Source organism: Erpetoichthys calabaricus, chromosome 4, assembly GCF_900747795.2.
Source record: "Erpetoichthys calabaricus chromosome 4, fErpCal1.3, whole genome shotgun sequence".
NCBI classification, from domain to species: Eukaryota; Metazoa; Chordata; class Cladistia; order Polypteriformes; family Polypteridae; genus Erpetoichthys; species Erpetoichthys calabaricus.
Window position 1 is genome coordinate 304,752,988 of NC_041397.2, and position 24,129 is coordinate 304,777,116.

A 24,129-nucleotide genomic window follows, 5' to 3' on the forward strand; every position below is an offset into this window, starting at 1 on the left:
TGTGTGTTTTTTTGTAATCTTAAATACTTTTTGATCTAAAGGCTTATGATTAAATACGTAAAAGTTATGTGACGTGATGGCATCACCATGTTGCTAGAGCACTGGGGCAGTGCAGTCTAAAGTTACAGTCATTACAATGAGAAATGGCTTTTTGACAAGTAGTGAACTTACCATGGCGTGGTTTCTGGGGATCCTGTTTTCCATCGTGGGTGATGGGCGAGTGTCTCACACTCGTTTGATTATCTGGGAACTGCTCGTGTTTTGAAGTGCTGTGTACTGGCCTGATACAGATTTAAACTGACTGGAACCCTAGAATGCAGCTGTGATTGGGGAGAGTTCATTGTTGGCTTTAGTTTATTGGAATTAATTTGTCTTCCCAACATTTAGTGTCAACTAATTATAAAAGTGTTATTTCTGGTGTAAGATTTTTTATTCACACACTGAATGTGAATATATATACACATTTTCAGTGTGAGTTGGGTTGTGGCCGAAGGCGGGGACCTTGGCGGTCCGATCCTCGGCTACAGAAGCTGGCTCTTGGGACATGGAATGTCACCTCTCTGAAGGGGAAGGACCCTGAGCTAGTGCGCGAAGTTGAGAGGTTCCGGCTAGATATAGTCGGACTCACCTCGACGCACAGCTTGGACTCTGGAACCAATCTCCTTGAGAGGGGCTGGACTCTCTACCACTCTGGATTTGCCCCCGGTGAGAGGCGCTGAGCGGGTGTGGGTATACTTATTGCCCCCCGACTTGGAGCCTGTACATTGGGGTTTACCCCGGTGGACGAGAGGGTAGCCTCCCTTCGCCTTCGGGTGGGGGGACGGGTCCTAACTGTTGTTTGTGCGTATGCACCGAACAGCAGTTCGGAGTACCCACCCTTTTTGGAGTCCCTGGAGGGGGTGCTAGAGGACATACCTTCTGGGGACTCCCTCGTTCTGCTGGGAGAATTCAATGCTCACGTGGGCAATGACAGTGAGACCTGGAAGGGCATGATTGGGAGGAATGGCCCCCCCGATCTGAACCCGAGCGGTGTTTTGTTATTGGACTTCTGTGCTCGTCACGGATTGTCCATAACGAACACCATGTCAAGCATAGGGGTGTTCATATGTGCACTTGGCACCAGGACACCCTAGGCCTCAGTTTGATGATCGACTTTGTGGTCGTGTCGTCGGACTTGCGGCCACATGTCTTGGACACTCGGGTGAAGAGAGGGGCGGAGCTGTCAACTGATCACCACCTGGTGGTGAGTTGGCTTCGATGGTGGGGGAGGATGCCGGTCAGGCGTGGTAGGCCCAAACATGTTGTGAGGGTCTGCTGGGAATGTCTGGAAGAGCCCCCTGTCAGAAATAGCTTCAACTCCCACCTCCGGCAGAACTTCGACCACATCCCGAGGGAGGTGGGGGACACTGAGTCCAAATGGGCCATGTTCCGTGCCTCTATTGTTGAGGCAGCTGACCGGAGCTGTGGCCGTAAGGTGGTCGGTGCCTGTCGTGGCGGCAATCCCCGAACCCGTTGGTGGACACCAGCGGTGAAGGATGCCATCAAGCTGAAAAAGGAGTCCTACAGGACCCTTTTGTCCTGTGGGACCCTGGAGGCAGCTGATAGGTACCGGCAGGCCAAGCGGAATGCGGCTTTGGTGGTTGCTGAGGCAAAAACTCGGGCGTGGGAGGAGTTTGGGGAGGCCATGGAGAACGACTTTCGGATGGCTTCAAGGAGATTCTGGTCCACCATCCAGCATCTCAGGAAGGGGAAGCAGTGCAGTGTCAACACTGTATATGGTGGGGATGGTGCGCTGCTGACCTCGACTCGGGACGTTGTGGGTCGGTGGGGGGAGTACTTCGAAGACCTCCTCAATCCCATTAACATGCCTTCCAATGAGGAAGCAGAGCCTGGGGACTCAGAGGTGGGCTCCCCCCATCTCTGGGACTGAGGTCACCGAGGTGGTCAAAAAACTCCTTGGTGGCAGGGCCCCGGGGGTGGATGAGATACGCCCGGAGTTCCTCAAGGCTCTGGATGTTGTAGGGCTGTCTTGGTTGACACGCCTCTGCAACATCGCATGGACATCAGGGACAGTGCCTCCGGATTGGCAGACCGGGGTGGTGGTCCCCCTCTTTAAGAAGGGGGATCGGAGGGTGTGTTCCAACTACAGAGGGATCACACTCCTCAGCCTCCCTGGAAAAGTCTATTCAGGGGTCCTGGAGAGGAGGGTCCGTCAGATAGTCGAGCCTCAGATTCAGGAGGAACAGTGTGGTTTTCGTCCTGGTCGCGGAACAGTAGACCAGCTCTATACCCTTAGCAGGGTCCTGGAGGGTGCATGGGAGTTTGCCCAACCAGTCTACATGTGTTTTGTGGACATGGAAAAGGCATTCGACCGTGTCCCTCGGGGAATCCTGTGGGGGGTACTCCAAGAGTATGGGTACCGGCCCCCCTGATAAGGGCTGTTCGGCCCCTGTACGATCGGTGCCAGAGCTTGGTCCGCATTGCCGGCAGTAAGTCGAACCCGTTTCCAGTGAGAGTTGGACTCCACCAGGGCTGCCCTTTGTCACCGATTCTGTTCATAACTTTTATGGACAGAATTTCTAGGCGCAGCCAGGGCATTGAGGGGGTCCGGTTTGGTGGGCTCAGGATTGGGTCACTGCTTTTTGCAGATGATGTTGTCCTGTTTGCTTCATCAGGCTGTGATCTTCAGCTCTCTCTGGATCGGTTCGCAGCCCAGTGTGAAGCTGCTGGGATGAGAATCAGCACCTCCAAATCCGAGACCATGGTCCTCAGCCGGAAAAGGGTGGAGTGCCCTCTCAGGGTTGGTAGCAAGATCCTGCCCCAAGTGGAGGAGTTCAAGTATCTCGGGGTCTTGTTCACGAGTGAGGGAAGAATGGAGCGTGAGATCGACAGGCGGATCGATGCGGCATCCGCAGTAATGCGGGCGCTGCATCGGTCTGTCGTAGTGAAAAAGGAGCTGAGCCGCAAGGCGAAGCTCTCAATTTACCAGTCGATCTATGTTCCTACCCTCACCTATGGTCATGAGCTATGGGTAGTGACCGAAAGAACGAGATTGCGAATACAAGCGGCTGAAATGAGTTTCCTCCGCAGGGTGTCTGGGCTTTCCCTTAAAGATAGGGTGAGAAGCTCAGTCATCCGGGAGGGGCTCAGAGTAGATCCGCTGCTCCTCCACATCGAGAGGAGTCAGATGAGGTGGCTCGGGCATCTGATCAGGATGCCTCCTGGACGCCTCCCTGGTGAGGTGTTCCGGGCACGTCTAACCGGGAGGAGGCCCCGGGGAAGACCCAGGACACGCTGGAGGGACTATGTCTCTCGGCTGGCCTGGGAACGCCTTGGGATTCTCCCGGAAGAGCTAGAAGAAGTGGCCGGGGAGAGGGAAGTCTGGGCATCTCTGCTCAAGCTGCTGCCCCCGCGACCCGACCTCGGATAAGCGGGAGACGATGGATGGATGGATTTTTTATTGTTAGTGATTGCGATTGATATGCATACTATATAGGTGGAAGTGCTACCAAGAACCCTAAAGGGGGAGTAATACGTACCTAGACAAGGGAGATTAGGGTGATAATTGAACCTCTATTAAAAGGGCTGTGGTAGCTGTAGGGAGAAGTAAGGATTTTTTGTGTTTCTTGTTGTCGGCTGATGAAACATGTGAGAGTGTGAGTGGGCTAGCACGTGTTGTGTGTGAGAGTCCACGAATCAATACAGGCTGCAGAACAGGAAATAGAAATGATCTCCTGTTAGCCATGATGCTCTTCAATATTTGGAGTAAAGGAGCATACTGTTAGACAGGGTTGCATCAGAGCCCATTTTGTCGTTTATCTTAAGGTACAGAAATTACCTAAGTATTGAGTCTGAAACTGGGTAAGGGCCTTGGATTTTTATTTTGATTATTTTGTTTATTGTTTTGCATTATGGGAAGAATTATTTTGGTTTTTATGCACGTTTTTCACTAGGGTTTTTTTTTAACTTTATTTGTTAATTTATCTCAGAACTATGAGTTCTTTGTGTTTTAAAAACTGTGGAATAAATCTAACTTTTTTAACATCTGTCATCTGAGTGTGTGACACTCAGTCCTGGTCAGTCCCAACTACTAGCGGGACATCTGCTTCCACGGGTGGCCTGTCACAATTTGGTGGCAGCAGGGGGTATGAACCAGGGTGCCCAGAAGAACTGAGAGGGAGCAGAGATGGCACTTAAGGATGGACAGCTTTACACATCGTCCCCACTATCATCTGGATCATTGTCTTCATGGGTCAAGGAAGCTGCAGGATGGCAAAATGTTGGAGAGAGTGGAGGAGTTATTCTCCTGGTCAGAATCTGACTACACGAAAAGAATTGGGCCCTTTTTAAGGGGTAAGACACATTTGATTCTTGTGGTTAAAGGCCCTGCTCGGATTCTGAATTATGACTTTCTCAAATGAGCTATTGTGAATAATTTGGCCTTCAACAAAGAAGCTCAATGTGAGTATTGTGAGACCCCACTATGGTTACCAGCATGGCTAAATGTCCTGTTTATTCATTGTTCTAAACCCCAACAAACCATCCATGACATGACTGACTTTCTTGTTCAAGTGAAATTGTTGTAGGTGACGGGGCCTGTAAGAAGACCTGGATTTGGGAGCATTGTTTATTGCCATCACGGCAAACCACAGAATTGGAGCAGGTCTTTAAGGAAATTTGAGGTCATCTAGGAACCCTGCTGGAATGAACAAGAACTGTTAATTTTACACTGACTTGTCTTGTCCTTTGTCAAACACGCACTATCAGGAAGCAGCCATCAAGTCCTAAGGTGAGTGTTACTTTGCGAGGTAGAGGGTTGGTTATGTGCATTGATGTCTCTTTCTCTTTGCTGAGAGAAATAAAGAAGAAAAATAAGAATTCATCTACCTTGCTTATGGGTTCACAAAATGGCTGCTACATCACCACATGCAACTTCTGTGATGTCACTTATGGTTCTTGCACAGTGACATCACTTCTGGCCATTTCCGATGACATCACTTCCGGCCAATCCCGATGATGTCATTTCCGTCAAGTCACCATTTTGTTTTGATTGTATATAAAAACGCCTTCAAAACGAATGTACTTGTTCTTCTGTGATCAGATTTTGATTATTTTTCACCACTGTTGGACAATATACAGGGATATTCCCCAACTCTTTTTTGAGTTTGTGGGTTGTACACCTGCAGATCCCAGTTGCTCCCGACTACTAGCAGGGCACTCTCTTTGCCTGTGATGAGTTGCTTCTAAGGTAAATAGTGAATCTGATGCCTATGCATGATTTTTTTTTAATTTAATGTGATAAAATGTTGTTAAATCCTCTCCCCAAACAGACATGTTTCATTTAAAACTTTAGTGAGGTTGAGAGTTAGAAAATGTTGAACCATGAGTATTATTATTATATAATTCTAATTCTATCTATTTCAAAGTTAATTTGTGGAATTTCTTTCCTTCTATTATGCATTTAATCCAGACAGTTGTGTTTTGCAAAGTCACGTGTTTAGCCCTGTTTTGTAGAAGGTCCTTATTTTTGATCTAAGTTGTCCATAATATAGCAGGGATAACTCAACTTAGTAAAGTGAATAGTCCATGACCAGGGGCAGACAATAGTAAAAATTTAAGCAATTAAAAGTGCATTCACTGAAACAATGTCAAATGCTATAATGAAATTGACTGCCATAAAGAAGGTAGACCAAGAGTTGCCTCTGTGGCAGAGGACACGTTGAATAAAATCACTACTCTCAGAAATGACAGATTAATTGCATCTCAAGTTACAGCCCAAATAAATGCTTCACAGGCACACACCACGTCATCTGTTCATAGGAGACTGTGGGAACAACTGCAGAAAAGCCATCACTGAAGGAGACAAAGAAGAGAAGAAAGTGACTGATTTGTGTTAACAAACACAGTTATTGGAGTTGAAAGTTTAACACTAGAATTACCAAAGCTTACGAAAAAAACTGATAATCCCTGCCCACCTTAAATCAGTTCACACCTCTCTATTCAGCGTCTTTTGTCTTGTAAATGTGTTGATAAGCACAAGCAGCAAGCAGCCTGATATTCCATGCTCCCACTGCTGCAGAAACAACAAAAACCTCTCCCAGCTCACACCTTGTTTATCAGGGAGTGAGGTACCTAGAGCTGTACAGGCTAAAAAATATATTGTTATTTGGAACACATGCATTTCATGTGTGTTCCGTATCTACAAAGATTTATGTAAGTGTAGGATAACAGGAAATGCAAGAAATGCTGAACACATACTTAAAAGACAAACTTTTTTTATGTTTTAGTACTAACAACAAAATTTTGACATGAAGTGTATAATGTGTGAAGACTGAAGTCCAAATATCAAAGAAACACTTTCACAAAAGGTACACGTATAATAAAACAAGTGCACTTTTATTCAAAAATATAACTGAAGAAAAAGAAATCTGGTTAGGGTACAACAGTGACACAACCGCTTGGGTAGTACAGCGGTAAGAACTGCTGACTCAAGATCAAGAATCAAGAGGTCGTGGGTTCGATTCTGGCCTCTTTCTAGAACCACCGTTCTGAGTAGTGACACTTTCACAAAAGGTACAAATATAACAGAACAAGTGCACTTTTATTCAAGACTATAACTGAAGAAAAAGAAATAGGGTTAGTGTGGTTTGTTGTTGTGACTTCTTTGGTAGACAGGGTCCCAAAGCACACCTCCAGGCTATGGAAGACCAATTTAGCAAAGAAGGAGAGAAGTGATGGAGTGCTGCTACAGAAGATCTGGGGGGTATTTTTTGTACGTGGATTACTTGTTTAGCCGGATGTAATTGTTGACAATTTGGCCTAATCCTGGATCTGTCGGCTTTTTGAAACTCTTGCTGGATGTGTTGTCATAGCAACACATCCAAATCCTCAAACCTGCTCGGAGCAGGTTTGTTCGATGTAAACAAGGATTAGCTCACACACTTAATCAGTGTCAGTGCATGGAATTCATTCAGTCATGACTTCACCGTTCATGAATGAGCGACCAATTGATATCGGTGCGCAAATTATAAGAAGAGAATTTCATACAGAGAGGGTTTTGCGTGATCGGCAAGATCCTTTATTGCTCCCGGAGGAAATTCTTTTCGAAAGATACCGTTTTAGCCGAGGGGGAATATTGTACCTCAAAGATTTATTAGCACCTCATATTCAAAGTTAAACTCGGCGAAGTCAGGCTCTCACAGCCACACAGACAGTAGGCATTGCTTTGAGGTTTTTTGCAAGCGGCACTTTTTTTTAATATATATATATACTGTAAGCGATGCGGAAAATCTATCTAAAAGTGCAGTTTGTCAGGCAATTCGTAAAGTCTGTTTGGCTCTGAAATATTTCCTTTGAGTTTTCATTGTGTTTCCTGGACACCTGCGTGTGCAGACAATAAAAGAGGCATTTCATGCCATTGCAGGTAGGTAATACACAGGCAAAAACACCCACAGTTCCATGAAGAATCTCGCAATCAGCCTAACATTCTCTTTAGCCAGAATATCCAAATGTGATTGGGGCACTGGATTGTACACAGATCCTAATAATCAGACACAGTGTCTTCACCAAATATTTGACCTTCGTCAATATCTCGTTGGTCAGACACAGGTTCTAGGGATACGACATTCCCTGCAACTGACCCAACAAAACAGAGGGCTATATGGAACATTCCTATGGCACACATCGATGACAAATATATGTAATGACCATCCTTTACCTGAAATGAAGTGACCACTGCATTCTGCTACTGGTTCTGAGGAGGAGCTTTGCCCTGGAATGCCCTCAGAAACAGGGCGATGGACATTTTGCTGGATAGCCAACTCTTTTGCAGGGGTTAGGTCTGGACTGCGTGGAGCTTCACCTGTTTTTTGCTTGTCTGCCTTCTTATTAGCTTTAGAATTAATGTTTATTTATATTATATATGATTCTTTATGTCAACAACTCTTTAAATAGTTATATACCAATATTTTACCAGTTTGAAGTATATTCTTGTACTTCACTTTAACCTGTTCCCATGTTCTCCTTGTGCTTACGTTTGATCTGGAATTATGACATATTAAATATGAATTTACATGCATATTTAATATATTAAATGTGAATTTCCCCTTGGGATGAATACAGTATCTATCTATCTATCTATCTATCTATCTATCTATCTATCTATCTATCTATCTATCTATCTATCTATCTATCTATCTATCTATCTATCTATCTATCTATCTAATTAATCTGACACATTGGAAATGAAACGCTGCATTCAGTAAGTACAATGCACACTACTTAGCGTTTAATTTGTCGGCCACTTTTTGCCAGCTGTCTTTTCTGGTTTGGGCTGCTTTTGCAGTGTTACCCCTTGTGCATATTAAATCTTGAAATTCTTCATGTCCTTCGAATAAAAGGTCTTGCTCCGCTTGTGTGAAAAAAAAAATGCGTGTGTTCTTTCGTCATTTTGTTACAGCCTATCAAAGACTTGCTAATCATGTTTTCTAGACTCATATATGGGCTTTTCAATCAGCGCGGGCGCGCACATTCATCTCGGATGATTAGATCCAGCTAGACTAATCTACTACACGGCTGAGTTTGAAAAACCAACTTATCCCGGATGAGTTTCACTGGCATTAACTCATCCAAGATGAGGCATCTGATCTCGGATGATTTAAGCGACATACGGAAAATACCCCCCTGGACTGAAACTAACTCGACGTATACCTGACAGAGATGGATTGAGATTTGTTGGATCTGAGAGTGAGGGGAAAAACAGCCAACAGGTGCTCAGCATACAAGGGAACTATTTTAAGTCTATTGGAACAACATCCCAGTTAGCTATCTGATGCCAAAAGTGTGCAAATATGTCATCAAGGCAAATTACTTTGAAGACTCTAAAACAGAAGATAATTTTGATTTATTGGACACTTTTTTGGTCATTCCATAATTTAATACTGTATGTGTTATTTCATAGATTTGAATAATGAGTTACACAAAGTTCAATGGTATATTTAACCAGCTATAGTCGGTTTCTAATGCAATTTGCCAGCACGCCAGACCCAAGTACAAGGTGCAACTGATGGCATTGATGAAATTCAGTAAATCACCGACTACGCCAACTACGCTTGAACTGGCTGCACGCAAGCACACAGAGGGAAACACTGATGCTGCCAGGCTAGACTCTAAGTAAATTGACATCATGTAGCAGAAGGCTGCACTGAATAAGCTCCAGTTTTATACTGTCAATCACGATGACGCTCTAACACCCCCCCCCACCCCGCCTCTCCTGATCTGACTGTAAGTAACAGCGCCAGTGTAAATTCACACCCAATCTGATGCTGTTCATTTTCAAATAATACTGCATTAGTGCGATTATGTTTTCTGATTAATTTTATACCCAATGTGCCATATATTTTTCTCTTTATTTTTTTTCTCCATGCTGCGTCGACATCGTGCACCAGAAGGTGTGAGCTTATTCAACGTGAGCAGGAACACTCAATAAAACTGAATAAAAAAAATAAAGTGACGGTGAGATACGAAGAAGGCAGATTTACCAGCGTTTGTGTGTCAGGTTTTTTTCCCACCAGATCAGAGAATGTCCAGTTCCATTGCCTCAAAACACAACTCACATCTACAGTTATTCCAGGTTTCAAATAAAAACTAACAGCGTCAGATCCCTAGGGTGGTGTATGTATGGTGATCGTGACAGAGAGAATAAAAGTGAAAAAAAGGTAACTTTTACAAGTACAGTACTATAAATGTACATGGTCAGCTACAAACGCAAAGCAAATGTATATGTGTACTGTAGGGCCTATAATATTAACAATAAGAGCAGCTCACTACTGAAAACAGCACATACAGGATCGAACCAGGGACTCTTGATTACAAGTCAGCAAATCTTACCGCTATGCCACAGAAGCTGTTGTATTGTCCTTGAACCTTTTGTGAAAGTGTTTATTTGATCTTTGGACTTCAGGCTTCACACATTCTATAGTTTATGCCTACATTTTGTAACATTTATTACTAAAATATGAAAAAGTTTCTGTTTTAACAATGTGTTTACACAGATTACTGTAGAAACGGAACACACATGAAATGTATGTGTTCCAAATAACAATCTATTATTTCCACTCTAAAACTCCAGCAGTTCACTCACTCCCAGATAATCAAACAAGGCATGAGCTGGGAAAACTTAGTGACTGTTCTTTGACAGTTGGGGATGGAGTAGCCGGCTGCTTCCTGCTTGTCTTAATTGGCACATTTACAGGACAAAAGACGCTGACGGAGAAGTGCGAACGGATTTAAGGTGGGCCGGATTTATGAGTTTTCTCGTAGGCTCTGGTAATTCTAGTGTTAATGTTAACCCCTTCACCGCCCTCTGCCGGATATATCCGGCACCGCTGTTTTAATGCTAACGCCATACTGCCGGAATTATCCGGCACATTTGCCTGTGGTTATATGAATGCCTGGCAAGTAGTATAACTGACGGTTTGGCGTGGGTATTATTACTACGTTGTATTTCGACAAGTCTGTGGTTGTTTTGGCCGGTCATGTGACGTGATTCGCATGTAACAGCTGTGAATATGGCGAAACGTAAACTGACTTCAAGTGAGGCTTTGCAGGCGATTTTGGACAGTTCTGATCATGATTGTAGCAGTTCTGAAGAAGATTTTAGTGACAGTGATGAGCAGCAACGTGCGCTGCATGATATTGTGAATGAAGACGCATCGGATGACGGCGCTGAGTGGGTGTATCCCCAGCATCTCAGCTGGGCTGCTGCCCGTGGTGAACTACCTTTTCTGCATTCGTTTGAGGGAACGTGTGGCTTTATTGTTGATGTAAACAATTACACTGCTGAGCAGTTTTATGAGCTGTTTGTGTCACCTGATTTGATTAGACATTTTGTTCATCAGACAAATCTGTATGCAGCACAGTTTATTGAGAAAAATCCCAATTTACCTCCACATTCCCGTGTTCGTGCTTGGTTTGACACTGATGAAAACGAAATGAAAAAATTCATTGGGATTTTGATGTTGATGGGAATAATCAGAAAACCAGATATTGAGATGTACTGGTCTACAGATCCTATGTATGCAACACCTATTTTTGCAGCTGTCATGACACATAACCGATTCTCTTTGCTGCTGAAATTCTTTCATTTGAATGACAACAGAAACGAGCCAGATAAGAAAGATCCAAACCGCGACCACTTGTTCAAGCTACGTCCTTTGATTGATCATTTATTTGAAGCATTTCAGTTGCCCTACATGCCAGGACCGTCAGTTGCAGTTGATGAAAGTTTATTGTCGTGGAAGGGCCGCTTACAGTTTCGACAGTATCTACCATTGAAAAGGGCACGGTTTGGTATCAAGATGTTTTGCTTAGCTGAGAATTCAGGTTACATTTATAGATTTCGTGTATACACTGGCAACTTGCACAACATTTAGTGGTCAATACTGCTTGAATAAATGTAAAAAATGTAAAAAAAAATGTAAAAAAGTAAAAAAACAAAAATTGTTCAGATTTCGCCTGGCTTGGGGAATATTTAGGGAGTTGGCGGTTAAAGGGTTAAAGTTCTTAATCAACATTAACACTAATAAAGATGTCCTTCTGTTAAATTATTATATTGTGGCTTTTTTATCTATACATATTAATAAAAGGCAAAGCCCTCACTGACTCACTGACTGACTGACTGACTGACTGACTGACTGACTGACTGACTGACTGACTGACTCACTCACTCACTCATCACTAATTCTCGAACTTCCCGTGTAGGTGGAAGGCTGAAATTTGGCAGGCTCATTCCTTACAGCTTACTTACAAAAGTTAGGCAGGTTTCATTTCGAAATTCTACGCGTAATGGTCATAACTGGAACCTGTTTTTTGTCCATATACTCTAAAGGAGGAGGCGGAGTCACGTATCACGTCATCACGCCTCCTACGTAATCACGTGAACTAAAAACAAGGAAGAGATTTACAGGACGAGTCAAACGCGGGAACGAAGGTAAATGACTTTAATTTTTGAGTGTCTTTTAATAATGTGTAAGCATACATATTAACACATGTGCAGTTAAACGTGTGCATTTACGGGGTGATTTCTCAGGCTTAAAAGCTCGCCTTTTATCAAATGCGGGGACAAAGGTAAATGACGTTGTTCAGTGTCTTTTAATACTGTGTAAGCATACATATTAACACATGTGCAATTAAACGTGTGCATTTACGGGGTGATTTCTCAGGCTTAAAAGCTCGCCTTTTATTAAAAAGGTGAATGCAAACTGTTTTCATTCTGATGGGCACAAACCACGTTAGATTTCAGACGTTAAACGCGCAAAAATGTCGGTACACCAGATAAATAAGCGCAACATATTATCAGTTGTATTGTATGCTTACAATACATATAGAAATGTGTTAATCATTAACTAATATTATAGGATGGTGTTTTTCGACTCGCGCCTTGATTTAAACGATTCCATTTCTTGGTGGGTTTGCGTAGCTTATTGTCAATATCTTTACACCTCTTTTTAAGACTTAATTTAAAAAGGTTTTCTTTTCTTCTTAATTAAAATTTAAAGCAATACTTCACCGCTGCAAAGCCCCTCTAGCGCTGACGTCCGAGGTTCGATTACCGTAAGCGAGTGCAGTGAGTGTGTACGCCTGATGAGCCAAGAATAAGGGGGAAAGACGTGTCGCGTACTCTTTGCATTATTTGACAGTAAACTATTTTCAATCATTCTATGATCTGCTTCTCACAACTGAAGGCACCGTGGCTGATGTTACCTCACTTGCTGGCCAACCATAAGCGTTACCTGGTAGGTAACCAGCCACTCACTTCACTCCCTTACGGGAATCGAACCTCGGACGTCAGCGCTACAGATGAAGCCCCTAAAATTGCGCCACGGCGTGTGGTTCGTTTATTTGACAACATGTAGATCGGGGTAATTACATTCACGGCATTTGTAGTCTGATTCACAATCTGATTGTATGGGTGGTTACCTACCAGGTAACGCTTATGGTTAGCCAGCAAGTCAGCTCGAAGTGATCACTCGAGTGAAGGCAGCTTCACAAAAAAACAGATCCTTAACAAACTGTTATTAGTATATTTTCCCTCAATTTAAAAAGGTTTTCTTTTCTTCTTAATAAAAATTTAAAAGCGGTACTTTGCCGGTGCGAAGCGCGTGGATTTCACCGACTGACACATACAGACATATTCATGAGTGCAGGTACTTCGGAAAGAAAGCACCGTGTAAACCTAAAGTTTAAATTAAGTTCATAGACCTACAAAAGGTTGCCATTCATTTGAGGCAAGATTGCTTTTCTTCTGTACAACTATATGTTGCATTCTCAAGAGTGTGCTTGCACGGCTTCGGATATAGATATATATATATATATGTATGTATGTCTACATATAAATATGTAAGCTTGTAAGTACTGCCTTACTTCTCTTTAAGAAAGGAAGATGTAATGATACTTGATTTAAACGATTCCATGTCTTCCTGGGTTTGCTTAGCTTATTGTCAATATCTTTACACCTTTTTTTTAAGACTTATTGACTGAAACGGGCTTTCACGAAAAAAGTTAGGGCTTTGCTACAGGATACACCCTCCACAAGTTAAGCAAGTAAAAATAAAATATATATTTCTGTTTTATTTAAACCTTTTAAGTTCGTATGCATAGCCCCATTTGGCTGGTTTTTTTTTTTTCTTTCTTCAGTAATATTTAATCTCCTTAAAGAAAAAGAACATATCCATTTTACTTTTTTTGTATCTCTTTAGTAATATTGTAGTGTAAAAGGACAACCAGTATTTAAACCTTTTATGTTACTTTATACATTTATTTTACACAATGTTGAAAAATTAATAAGAAAGCTACATATTTTGGCAGCTGCTGCTTTAATTTTCAATGAAATGAAAAAACCTCTCCAAGAGAAAATGAGAAACCCTCATTTATAAAAGTTTGCTGCAGATGACTTAACCGAAAATAAATTAATAGTTCCTATGTGTATAATACATATTTATCTATTTTACTTATGCCTTTATTCCAGCAACTTGCAACATCTGAGGTACAATTTCTTACATTACTTTTGTTTTTTGCAGCACAGGCAGGTGAAGTGACTTCCTCAGGGTCACACAGTGGTGTCAGTACCAGGATTTGAACTGACAAGCTCCGGGTTTACTGAAATATTACTGAAGAAAGAAAAAAAACGAAAACGGGCAAATAGGGCTATGCATACAGATGTCCATCCATCCATTATCCAACCCGCTATATCCTAAATACAGGAGCCAATAAGTAGATATGTATATATACAGTATATATATATATATATATATATATATATATATATATATATATATATATATATATATATATATATATGTGAATGTATGTATGTATATATGTATGTCTATATTTATATCTATATATATATATATGTAGATATGTAAATTTGTATAAGTATATATATATATATGTATATGTGGATGTGTATATGTATATATATGTATATGTAGATATGTGTATATGTAGATATGTATATATATGTATATATGTTTATGTATATATATGGTTACATAACCTCTTTAACACACTACTTCTCCGCTGCGAAGCATGGGTGTTTTGCTATATATATATATATATATATATATATATATATATATATATATATATATATATATATATATATATATATATATATATATATATGTCAATCTATGTATGTATGTATGTCTAGATATATATATATATATATATATGTAGATATGTATATATATGTGTATATATATGTAGATGTGTATATATGTAGATATGTAAATATTTATGTATATATATGTGTCTGTGTATATATATATGTGTGTGTGTATGTATGTATGTATGTGTGTATGTATGTATGTGTATATGTATATGTGTGTGTTTATGTATGTGTGTATATATATGTTGATATGTGTATATATATATATATGTATATATATGTGGATGTGTATATGTATATATATATGTAGATATGTGTATATGTAGATATGTATATATATGTATATATGTATATATATGTTTATGTGTGTGTGTGTGTGTGTGTGTGTATATTATATATATAAAAGACAGCAACACTCATAACAATGACAACACAATTACATTGACAATCATGTTACGTTATTTTTAAAATGTTTCCTTTTCTTTTTCATAACCTCTTTAACACATTACTTCTCCGCTGCGAAGCGCGGGTATTTTGCTAGTTCTTCCATAAAGTGTATCGACTCATGTCTAGCAAGGATATACACTATATGGCCATTAGTTTGTGGACACCTGTGAGCTTGTTGGACATCCCGATCCAAAACCATGGTCATTAATATGGAGTTTGTCGACCCCTTTGCAGCTTTAACAGCCTCCACTCTTCTGGAAATACTTTCCACAAAACTTTGGAGGGTGTCTGTGGGAATTGTTATCCATTTAGCCAAAAGAGCATTTGTGAAGTCAAGCACAGTTGTTAGACAAGAAGGCCTGCCTCACAATCAGTGCTCTAATTTAATCCCAAGGGTGTTCAGTAGGGTTGAGCTCAGGGCTCTGTGCAGGCCACTCGAGTTCGTCCATGTCCTTATGGACCTGGTGCCATGTGGCCACTAATGGCCTATGGGCACACTTCTCCAGCTTACTATTGTTAAACTTGTTCTCATGATCAAATATGCTGAGAATTCAGCTCATCACAGTTCTTTTGGGAGAACTTGGGAAACCTATAAAATACAGTGCAGAGACAAAGATGTGTTTGTGTGCTGCCTTATACATGAATTTATATATTAAGGAAAATACCAAGACTAAATGGGATTTCAGGTGAGTACTGTGAACAAATTACAAAATGGCTTTGCTTTAAGTGTTTCGGTTTCAACTTTGTGATTGGAAAATTTATCATTGCTACATAGAACAGACCCCAGTGCAAGTGTCACATATCACAAAGAGTACCCAGTAAAATACAGCTTCTACTTGCACATTTCATCAGAATTGTACAATAATAAAATGACAATGCTGGCACACACACACACCCCAAAAAATTATGCATAAATTGTGCAATGCAAAAAATTAAATTTCAGCAAGTGGCAAGTTTTTTTTTGAAGCCATTAAATCATGTTTTCCTTACTGTACAATTGACTACTTGCAAGTAATATGAATTTAAAGTTATTTAGCTAATTTTAAGACATCTTATCAATTAAACTTTAGGTAACACTTTAGTTTAGGTACTGCAAAAATGCATCTAGTACACCTTTACTCTTATGTAACAGACACAAGAAGACACTTCTTTGGGGTCTTCATAACATCAGTAAAGTGTTGTGACCAACAAACAAAACATCACTTTGGAGTTGTCCGAGGGGGCTTAGCTGAGAGTCGTTTCTCTTGATATTGCATATATTTAGTATTCAAACTGTGAATCCTTTATATGAACAAGTCATTTTACCCACATGTAAATATGCAGCACAGCACAGAGTTAAAACATCAGTAGGTTGGTTATTCATGTGTTATATATGTGTGATGAACATTTTAACCATGTCTGCAGAGCAGCTGCAAAATATACAGTATAGCATTTTTAGAAGAACATTTATCCCCTAATCAAATCATTGCTATAAGCAGAAGGGATGTCATCAGTTCTTTTGAGATGGTTTGGAAAAACAGTAAAATGCACTGAACAGCAGCGGCTTGTGTTATAATGTAAAGGAAAGGCTGTGACGGAGTTGCTCAGGTATGTGTAAATGCGTAGAACATCTGATAGAGTCTGAGAGAAGTCGCAAAATCAACCAGAATGATCAAGCAAATTCTAGAAACAAAAACTAAATCCATTATGTAGTGAAAGAAGAAAATACGAAAAGAAGACAGACATACAAACAGACATTGGATTATATATATATATATATATATATTTATATATATATATATATATATATTTATATTTAGAAGAACACCTTATGGGTATTTATTGGATGATGCTTTCAATGCAAAGTTAATATATTTTTTAAAATATACTCCAATATACAAAAATGTGAAATATATATTAAAATATACTGAAATATCTACATACTTTAAACTACATTTTATAGTATAACTAAAATGTATAGCACATTTAATAATATCTTGTAATATACACTATTTTGTTAAATGATGTCTTAAAATATATTTGTTATTCCTATTATTTAAAATATATTTATAAATACATTTTTATATTTTTAGTCACAAATCATGCAATAAACTCATACAGCCATATGTCTCGATGCATGCTCAATAATCCAGGTAAGGAAATTCTAGACATATTCTAAACATATCTCCCTGGAAAAGAACTATGTCCAGAAGAAATGAATCAACTTTCTAGAATAATACAGCCATAATTTATACATTTTACAATATATTTCTGTACACCTCAAAATATTGCAATATATTTATCCTTGAAGCATCAAATATATCCATATTTATGTTTTTATATATATTTTTTTATATTTTACACATATTTAATTTTCATAGGGGTCACCAGTCTTTTTATGCTTAACTTTAGGAAGTTGGCAGTGTTTGAATATCTGAGATGTAATGATGCTAACATGGGTGAAATATGTTCACATTTTTTCTTTTGGTTAAGATTCTTATGGTATACAAAAGTAGAACTTCTGTTTTTTAGTCCATGTATGTATTCCAGGTTACTTAAACAGTTACTGATACGATATGATAATTATCATTAAGTTTCATTGTTAAGTGGAACTCACTATCAGTGTCGTGCTATTCAAAGGAAAAATAATATTTTCTAATGACATTTTAATAGTAACTTCAAAAAACAAAACAAACAAGATTAAAGAGTACGGGCACCTATCAAAAAATCCTGTACAACTGAGTAATCAAAATTAAAAAAAAAAACAAAAAACATATGAAACGCAAATAAATCTTCTCAGACGTGAGTCTCATTAGATGACCCGCAAAGATGGCAGTTATCCCGGGTTTGATGCAATCGGCCAGGAAGACGTGGGTCCAGGTGGATGCACCCTGCAAGTGATGTCAAGGGAGGAGAGGTCAATCTTCCTGTCTGCAGAAGTAAGAAAAGAGAGGCCATTGTACGAACAAAACTATGTATGGGCAGAACCCACTACTATATAATAAGAACTGCAGTATTAATTTTGGAGATGATTAAAGTTTGCCTAGCTTGTGTATCATATTTTATGAACATTTGATTATGAACTCTTGTTGATAGAAATACACATTTTTTACTCACCAGAAAATAAATCAATGGATATTTACTGTATCTGTCATCAGGCTTGTATACACACTGCATATATGATTAATCTTTCATATATTCCACGACTTTATTGTTATATAGTTATAATATTCAGACCAATTATAGTTATAAATACAAAATACTTGTTATAAAACAAAAATGAAATGGAATGTATTTGAAAATGTTTAATTCGATTTTCTTTAACTCTAATTTAAGCACACCAAGAAATGAGCAACTTGACAGACTCCATCACAGATTTCATCCTCATTGGATTTCCTGGACTACAAGACTACAGCAACATTCTGTTTGGCTTCTTTTTGGCTCTGTTTTTGGTCACCTGTATTGGAAACCTTTGCATCCTCGGTTTGGTAATACTCGATCAGCGGCTTCACACACCAATGTATTTTTTTCTCTGGAATTTAGCGCTGTTAGACATTCTTATGGTCACAGCTATCATACCAAAACTGCTGGCTGTCTTTTTAGAACAAAAAACAATTTCTTTTGCTGCCTGCTTTGTGCAAATGTATATGGTCATCTCCTTTGGGGCAACAGAAATTTTACTTGTGGCAGCAATGGCCTACGATCGCTATGTTGCAGTTGTTAAGCCTCTGCATTACAATGTAATTATTAATCTCAAAACCTGTATAGTAATTGCAGCTACCGTTTGGATACTGGGATTCCTGATGCCATTAATACCAGTCACCATGGCCTCTTACTTGCCATTTTGTAGTTCAAATCAAATCATGCACTGTTTCTGTGACTATCCCACAGTGATCTCTTTAGCATGTACTGATGTTTCAAGCCATGCCATTGGTTCCCTATGTCTTGTTCTAATTGTTGTCTATGTACCTTTTATATTTGTGTTGTGGACATATTTAAAAATTATAACTTCTGTAATTAAACTTAAAACAGAAGGAAGCCACAAGAAAGCCTTCTCCATGTGTTTTTCTCATGTGATTGTTGTGCTGCTCTACTACATTTCCACTGCCATTGATTATATTGTATTGAAAATAGACAGCATCTCTTATGACATACGTGTTTTGATTGGAGTACTTTATTTTTTCACTCCCATGGTTAACCCGATGATTTACAGCTTGAGAAATGAAAAGATAAAGGCAGCAGCACAGAAGTATTTCAGGATTTACATTTTCCTTCCAGGAAAATCACACACTTCTGTCCGCAGTTTATGATAAATTCCTCTTAAAATTGCTGCTTTAATAGTGTCGTCTTGTACTTTGATTATAATTTAGTGTTCTCCAAAACTCTGTATGTGTAACAATTTATATTTTCAGCAGTTGGAGAGTTTATTACTGGCTATGGCACTGAACATAAAACAGAAAAGTGGAAGTAAAAGTGCCATAACTGACACACTGTATGATTCTGAGGGAGTCACTTCAGTTGTCAGGGGTTAAAATGTAAAAACAGGGAGACAACTGTACTGTTCTGAAAGTTCCATTACTGTGAATAAAGTTGTTAAAGAAATCAACATAACATAAAATGTAACTGTGTTTTGCACTGACTTTTGGAAACAGAAACAATGAATGTCATTTGCCGAAAGTAAATGTGTACCTTCATAAAATTGAATGTATTTATAAGTATGTAATGAAGTACAGTAATTTAACTTGCCCCAAGTTCTACGTGAAATACATAGCATAGTCTCAAAACATGCCAGTTCAGTGTGAGTTGAGTATTTGAGGATAGATATTTGGGATCTCTTTATATTTATATGTGAAAAAAGTTGTGATACTACCAACCAAAACGCTAATCACAAAGAAAGAAATTCCAACAGCATCAAACTTTTTAGAAGTTTTAGAAGTGACACAGATGACAGAGTATATCAAGGGGTCATAAATTCTTTTCTTTCACCCCAATAAAGTGTTACACATTTTCAAGATAACTTCATGACGTTGATCCACTGTGGTCAATCCCATCGAAGCTGGTCAGGTGTCAATGATAGACCGGCTATCTAGCTCTATGAAGAGGATTACTTATGTTCTGTTTTGTGTGTTGTATTTTCCTCATTTTTTGACACCCATTGCATGACCAACCTATCTGTCAAGGGGTCTCTCTTTAAATTGTCCTTCTCAAGACTTCTTCCATTTTTTTTTCCTACAAGAGGTCTTTTTTGGGAGTTTTTTTTTCTGCTTAGGGAGTCAAGGCTGGGGTCTATCAAAAAAACAGTGCCTGTTAAAACCCACTGAGGCATACCTTGTGTGAAATAAGAAATAAATTGTTGTATAGAAAACTCTCCTCAACATGTACAGAAGGTGACGCCATCAAGCTAACAGAAAGCAAGATCTTCTATTCAGGTGTAATCGACACTCTTTACAGAGAGAGTTCAATATTTTTTAAATCTGCTCTTTACTATGTAAAATTGTGTTTTTAAATTTTATTATTTTTATTATTTTTTTATACCATGGGGCACTTGCTCAAACTTAAAATAAAAGTCTAAAATTTACTGATTATGTCCACTTTGATGCAGCAAAGAATTTGTTTTCATAAAACAGGCCTTCTGTGTTTTATTTTTATTTTTATGATAACATAAGGAAGTGGAAGTGAAATGTTTTATTACAGATTCTTGCCATATTTTTTCTGACATAAGAATAACTTCTTATTCTCATTTCTGGTCACAGAAATGTGGAAGTGAAGCAGGGTCTAAAAATTGAGCTGTATATCATTAGCTTTAGAAATGAAATTAACAAGCAAAATGAACACGACGTAAATCAGTTGCTCTTATGTAGGGTGACACAGTTACTCAGCAGTAAATGCATCTGCTTCAGGGAATTTGCACTTTCTCCCTAAGTTTGCGTAACCCCAATTGTTATTTCTCTCCATTATAAAAGGAAATCCTGGGACAAGGCTTTCTCAGACATAATTTCACTCCTGCGAGAAATAATTTCAGGTCCCGTGAGACGAGACTTTTTGCCAAGAGATTTTCACGAGTCCCACACTCCTCTCAAACATTTACAACCACTCTCACGGTCCAATCACTTCTCATTTGTGTGAATGCTATTGTCAGACACAGTACCTGCACTCTCAGCTCCAAGCTGGGTTGGAAATAAAAAACAAACAGTAGAAGACATAATAGAATGTCGTAAAGAGGTTCAAAAACGTTGGCGTGATACACATGCAGAGCAGGTTAGAGATTATGAAAGTACTAAAATTCGAAAGTCTCAAAAAACTGATAGTAAAGATTGCATTAGCGCTAACAAATGTAAATTATTACATTACATTAAGAGATCGAATATATATGGACATAGGTGATATTACAGAAGTATGTAGATATTGTTTAGCTTTAAACTTTAAGTCGGAGACTTGTAGATCGTGTTGCCATTTGGGAGAAGAAGTGTTTCTTCCCAATGAAGAGGCCTATCCACAAGAATTAAAAGATTTGTTGTTTGGTGAAAGTGAAATCCACATACGCTAGCGGCAGAGACGTGAAGTGGCTGGCGTGTAGCGCCGGCCAGGGGTTTGGCGAGCGAAGCGAGCAGGGGGCAAAGCCCCCTAGTTTTATTTATTACTATCTATTTGAAATTATTACTATGTATTCACTTACCTATTACTGATTTATCTATTTACCATATGCACCTAGGTCACAACTACTAGACTCCTTACTGCAAGGCAGCAGTCCTGTGTCACCATGCTGCGTATTCAATGATTATTAACATACAGTATATACATTAACGGTGGCCTTAAAACATTGTGGAAAAAAAAAAACCTCTATTTGAAATTTATATTTCTAAAATAGTGCATCCTTTGAGGGAAACAGACCCCCCCCACCCCCACCCCTTAAACCACAGTGCTACGATACGGTCAGTGGTAGACTTCTTAAGCATAAAACCAGACTGCTCCAGTCGGTGGTAGGCGAGCAAGTGATCACGGATCCTATTGAGGATGACCCTACCAAGGTCCTTACCTAGCACCGAGAGCAGTTCTTTAAAGTTCCATGTTATTCTGAGAATTTCTATTTCCCAGCCAACGTGCACTAACTTACTTGTGGCTCTATCAAAGCATCCACCTGAAGAAGTAATCAGATGGCTTTTCCTGCTCACTTGAAAGCCAAATATAACCTCTTGATGAAGCTACAGTTACAATAGTTTTCATAAAACCGAACATTGACATTTTGTTACTAAAGCAGCATGCTAAATTCTAAATATTTTTGACAGTAGAAATATGACAATTTGCAGTACTAATTTTGCACTCACAAAAGTTTTATTGTATCACTCACAGTTAAAAATTGGCCACATCCTGAAATGCTTACTTGTTCGAGAGGACTGTGAATGCCCCCCTGCATGCATCTATGATGGTAGACCCAAAAATCATCCAGAACTGATCAATTGCACAGGAGTAGTTCTTATACAGTATATACCAGTAAGTATCGTATACCTACAGTCTGGTTAGTCAGTCCACTGAGTGGCATCATGTTCAGTTGGTGGAGTGCGTACTTCTGGCATTTATTCTTCAATCATGCATGTGACTTGGGTATTTTGTTTTTTTTTCTAAGCCACCATGGCATATTTTCATCTGTCTTGATTGTTTTTGACTGGGCAACCAATTATATTGATTGGAAGGACCGGACACACACACCAACATTAATATTTTATTATATAGTAGACAGATTTGTTATTTTGCTTATTGTTCTGATGCACTGCATCGTGGAGTATTTAATTTTAAAGCCTGTGTTGCAATACATTTATGGATGTCAATTAAATTATGGAACAATCTACCATATATTTTCTAATCTAATCCGCACCCTTCTTACAGTTTCAGAGGGATAAAAAATCAGATGCGGATTAGATTCTCATTTGAAAGCTGCACATGCGATAAGAACAGCATACAGGGTGAGTCAAAATTATGTTAACATTTGAATGGCGGAAACAATTTATTCACAAAAATACTTCATATGTGCAAAATGATTTACAGGAATGTTTCAACCTGTTCGCCATCATGTTCAACACACAAAAACTAACGAGCAATAGAACCAGTTAAAGCCCGGACATTTCGCGGGGAATAAATGATACCACAGTCCGTATTCTGTTCTTCAGGTCATTAAATTTCCTGCTATACACGCGCTCCTTCACCATACCCCATAATCAGAAATGACAGGGTGTCAAATCAGGAGAGTGTGGAGGCCATGGCAATGGTCCACCACGACCTATCCATCAACCTGGAAAGGTGTGGTTAAGATAAAAATAATCCATTAGTGTTAACATAATTTTAACTCACCCTGTATTTGCGCTATTAGCTATTACACCTCTTGGGGTAGAGTCAGAAACCACGTGATGGAGAGGAGAGGAGATGGGAGATTGGCAGAGTCAAGCACATGAACAAGTACGCAACAGAAGACCACATGCAACCAACAGGATTGCACTTGTGCCGAGAGCTAGCAAGGGGCAGTTGAAGGAAAGGTGCAGATTAGAACCATAAACTAACTTTTTTTTTATTTACGAAATTGCCAAAAACTGAATGCGGATTAAATTTGGTGTGAATTAGATTAGAAAATATATGGTATGCTCAATTTGTAATGTATTTATGTGGATATATGTCCATATTTGGGGTTCATATTCTGCTCTGTTATCTTTAAATCCTATCATTAGGAAAATATATTTTGTTGTTTAACACAAACTAAGGAACAGGGTTTCATGATCAGTCTTATGAAAAAGTTTGGAAACCCCTCTTAATTATTTGGATTTTTGTTTCTCATTGGCTGAGCTTTCAAAGTTGCAACTTCCTTTTAATATATGACATGCCTTATGGAAACAGTAGTATTTCAGCAGTGACATTAAGTTTATTGGATTAACAGAAAATATACAATATGCATCATAGCCAAATTAGACAGGTGCATACATTTGTGCATCCCAACAGAGATATGACATCAATATTTAGCTGAGCTTTTGCAAACATAACAGCCT

The 24,129-nt window shown here is 39.2% G+C and overlaps 1 protein-coding gene across 1 annotated transcript; it reads left to right on the top strand.

The window, feature by feature from the left end:
• The first annotated feature begins 18,444 nt into the window (after positions 1–18,444).
• On the top strand, positions 18,445–19,695 carry LOC127527584 (olfactory receptor 6N2-like). Its single transcript, XM_051926691.1, has one exon. It carries the CDS (start codon positions 18,445–18,447, stop codon positions 19,405–19,407), a length of 963 nt encoding a protein of 320 aa, XP_051782651.1. The 3' UTR covers positions 19,408–19,695.
• The last annotated feature ends 4,434 nt before the right edge of the window (positions 19,696–24,129 follow it).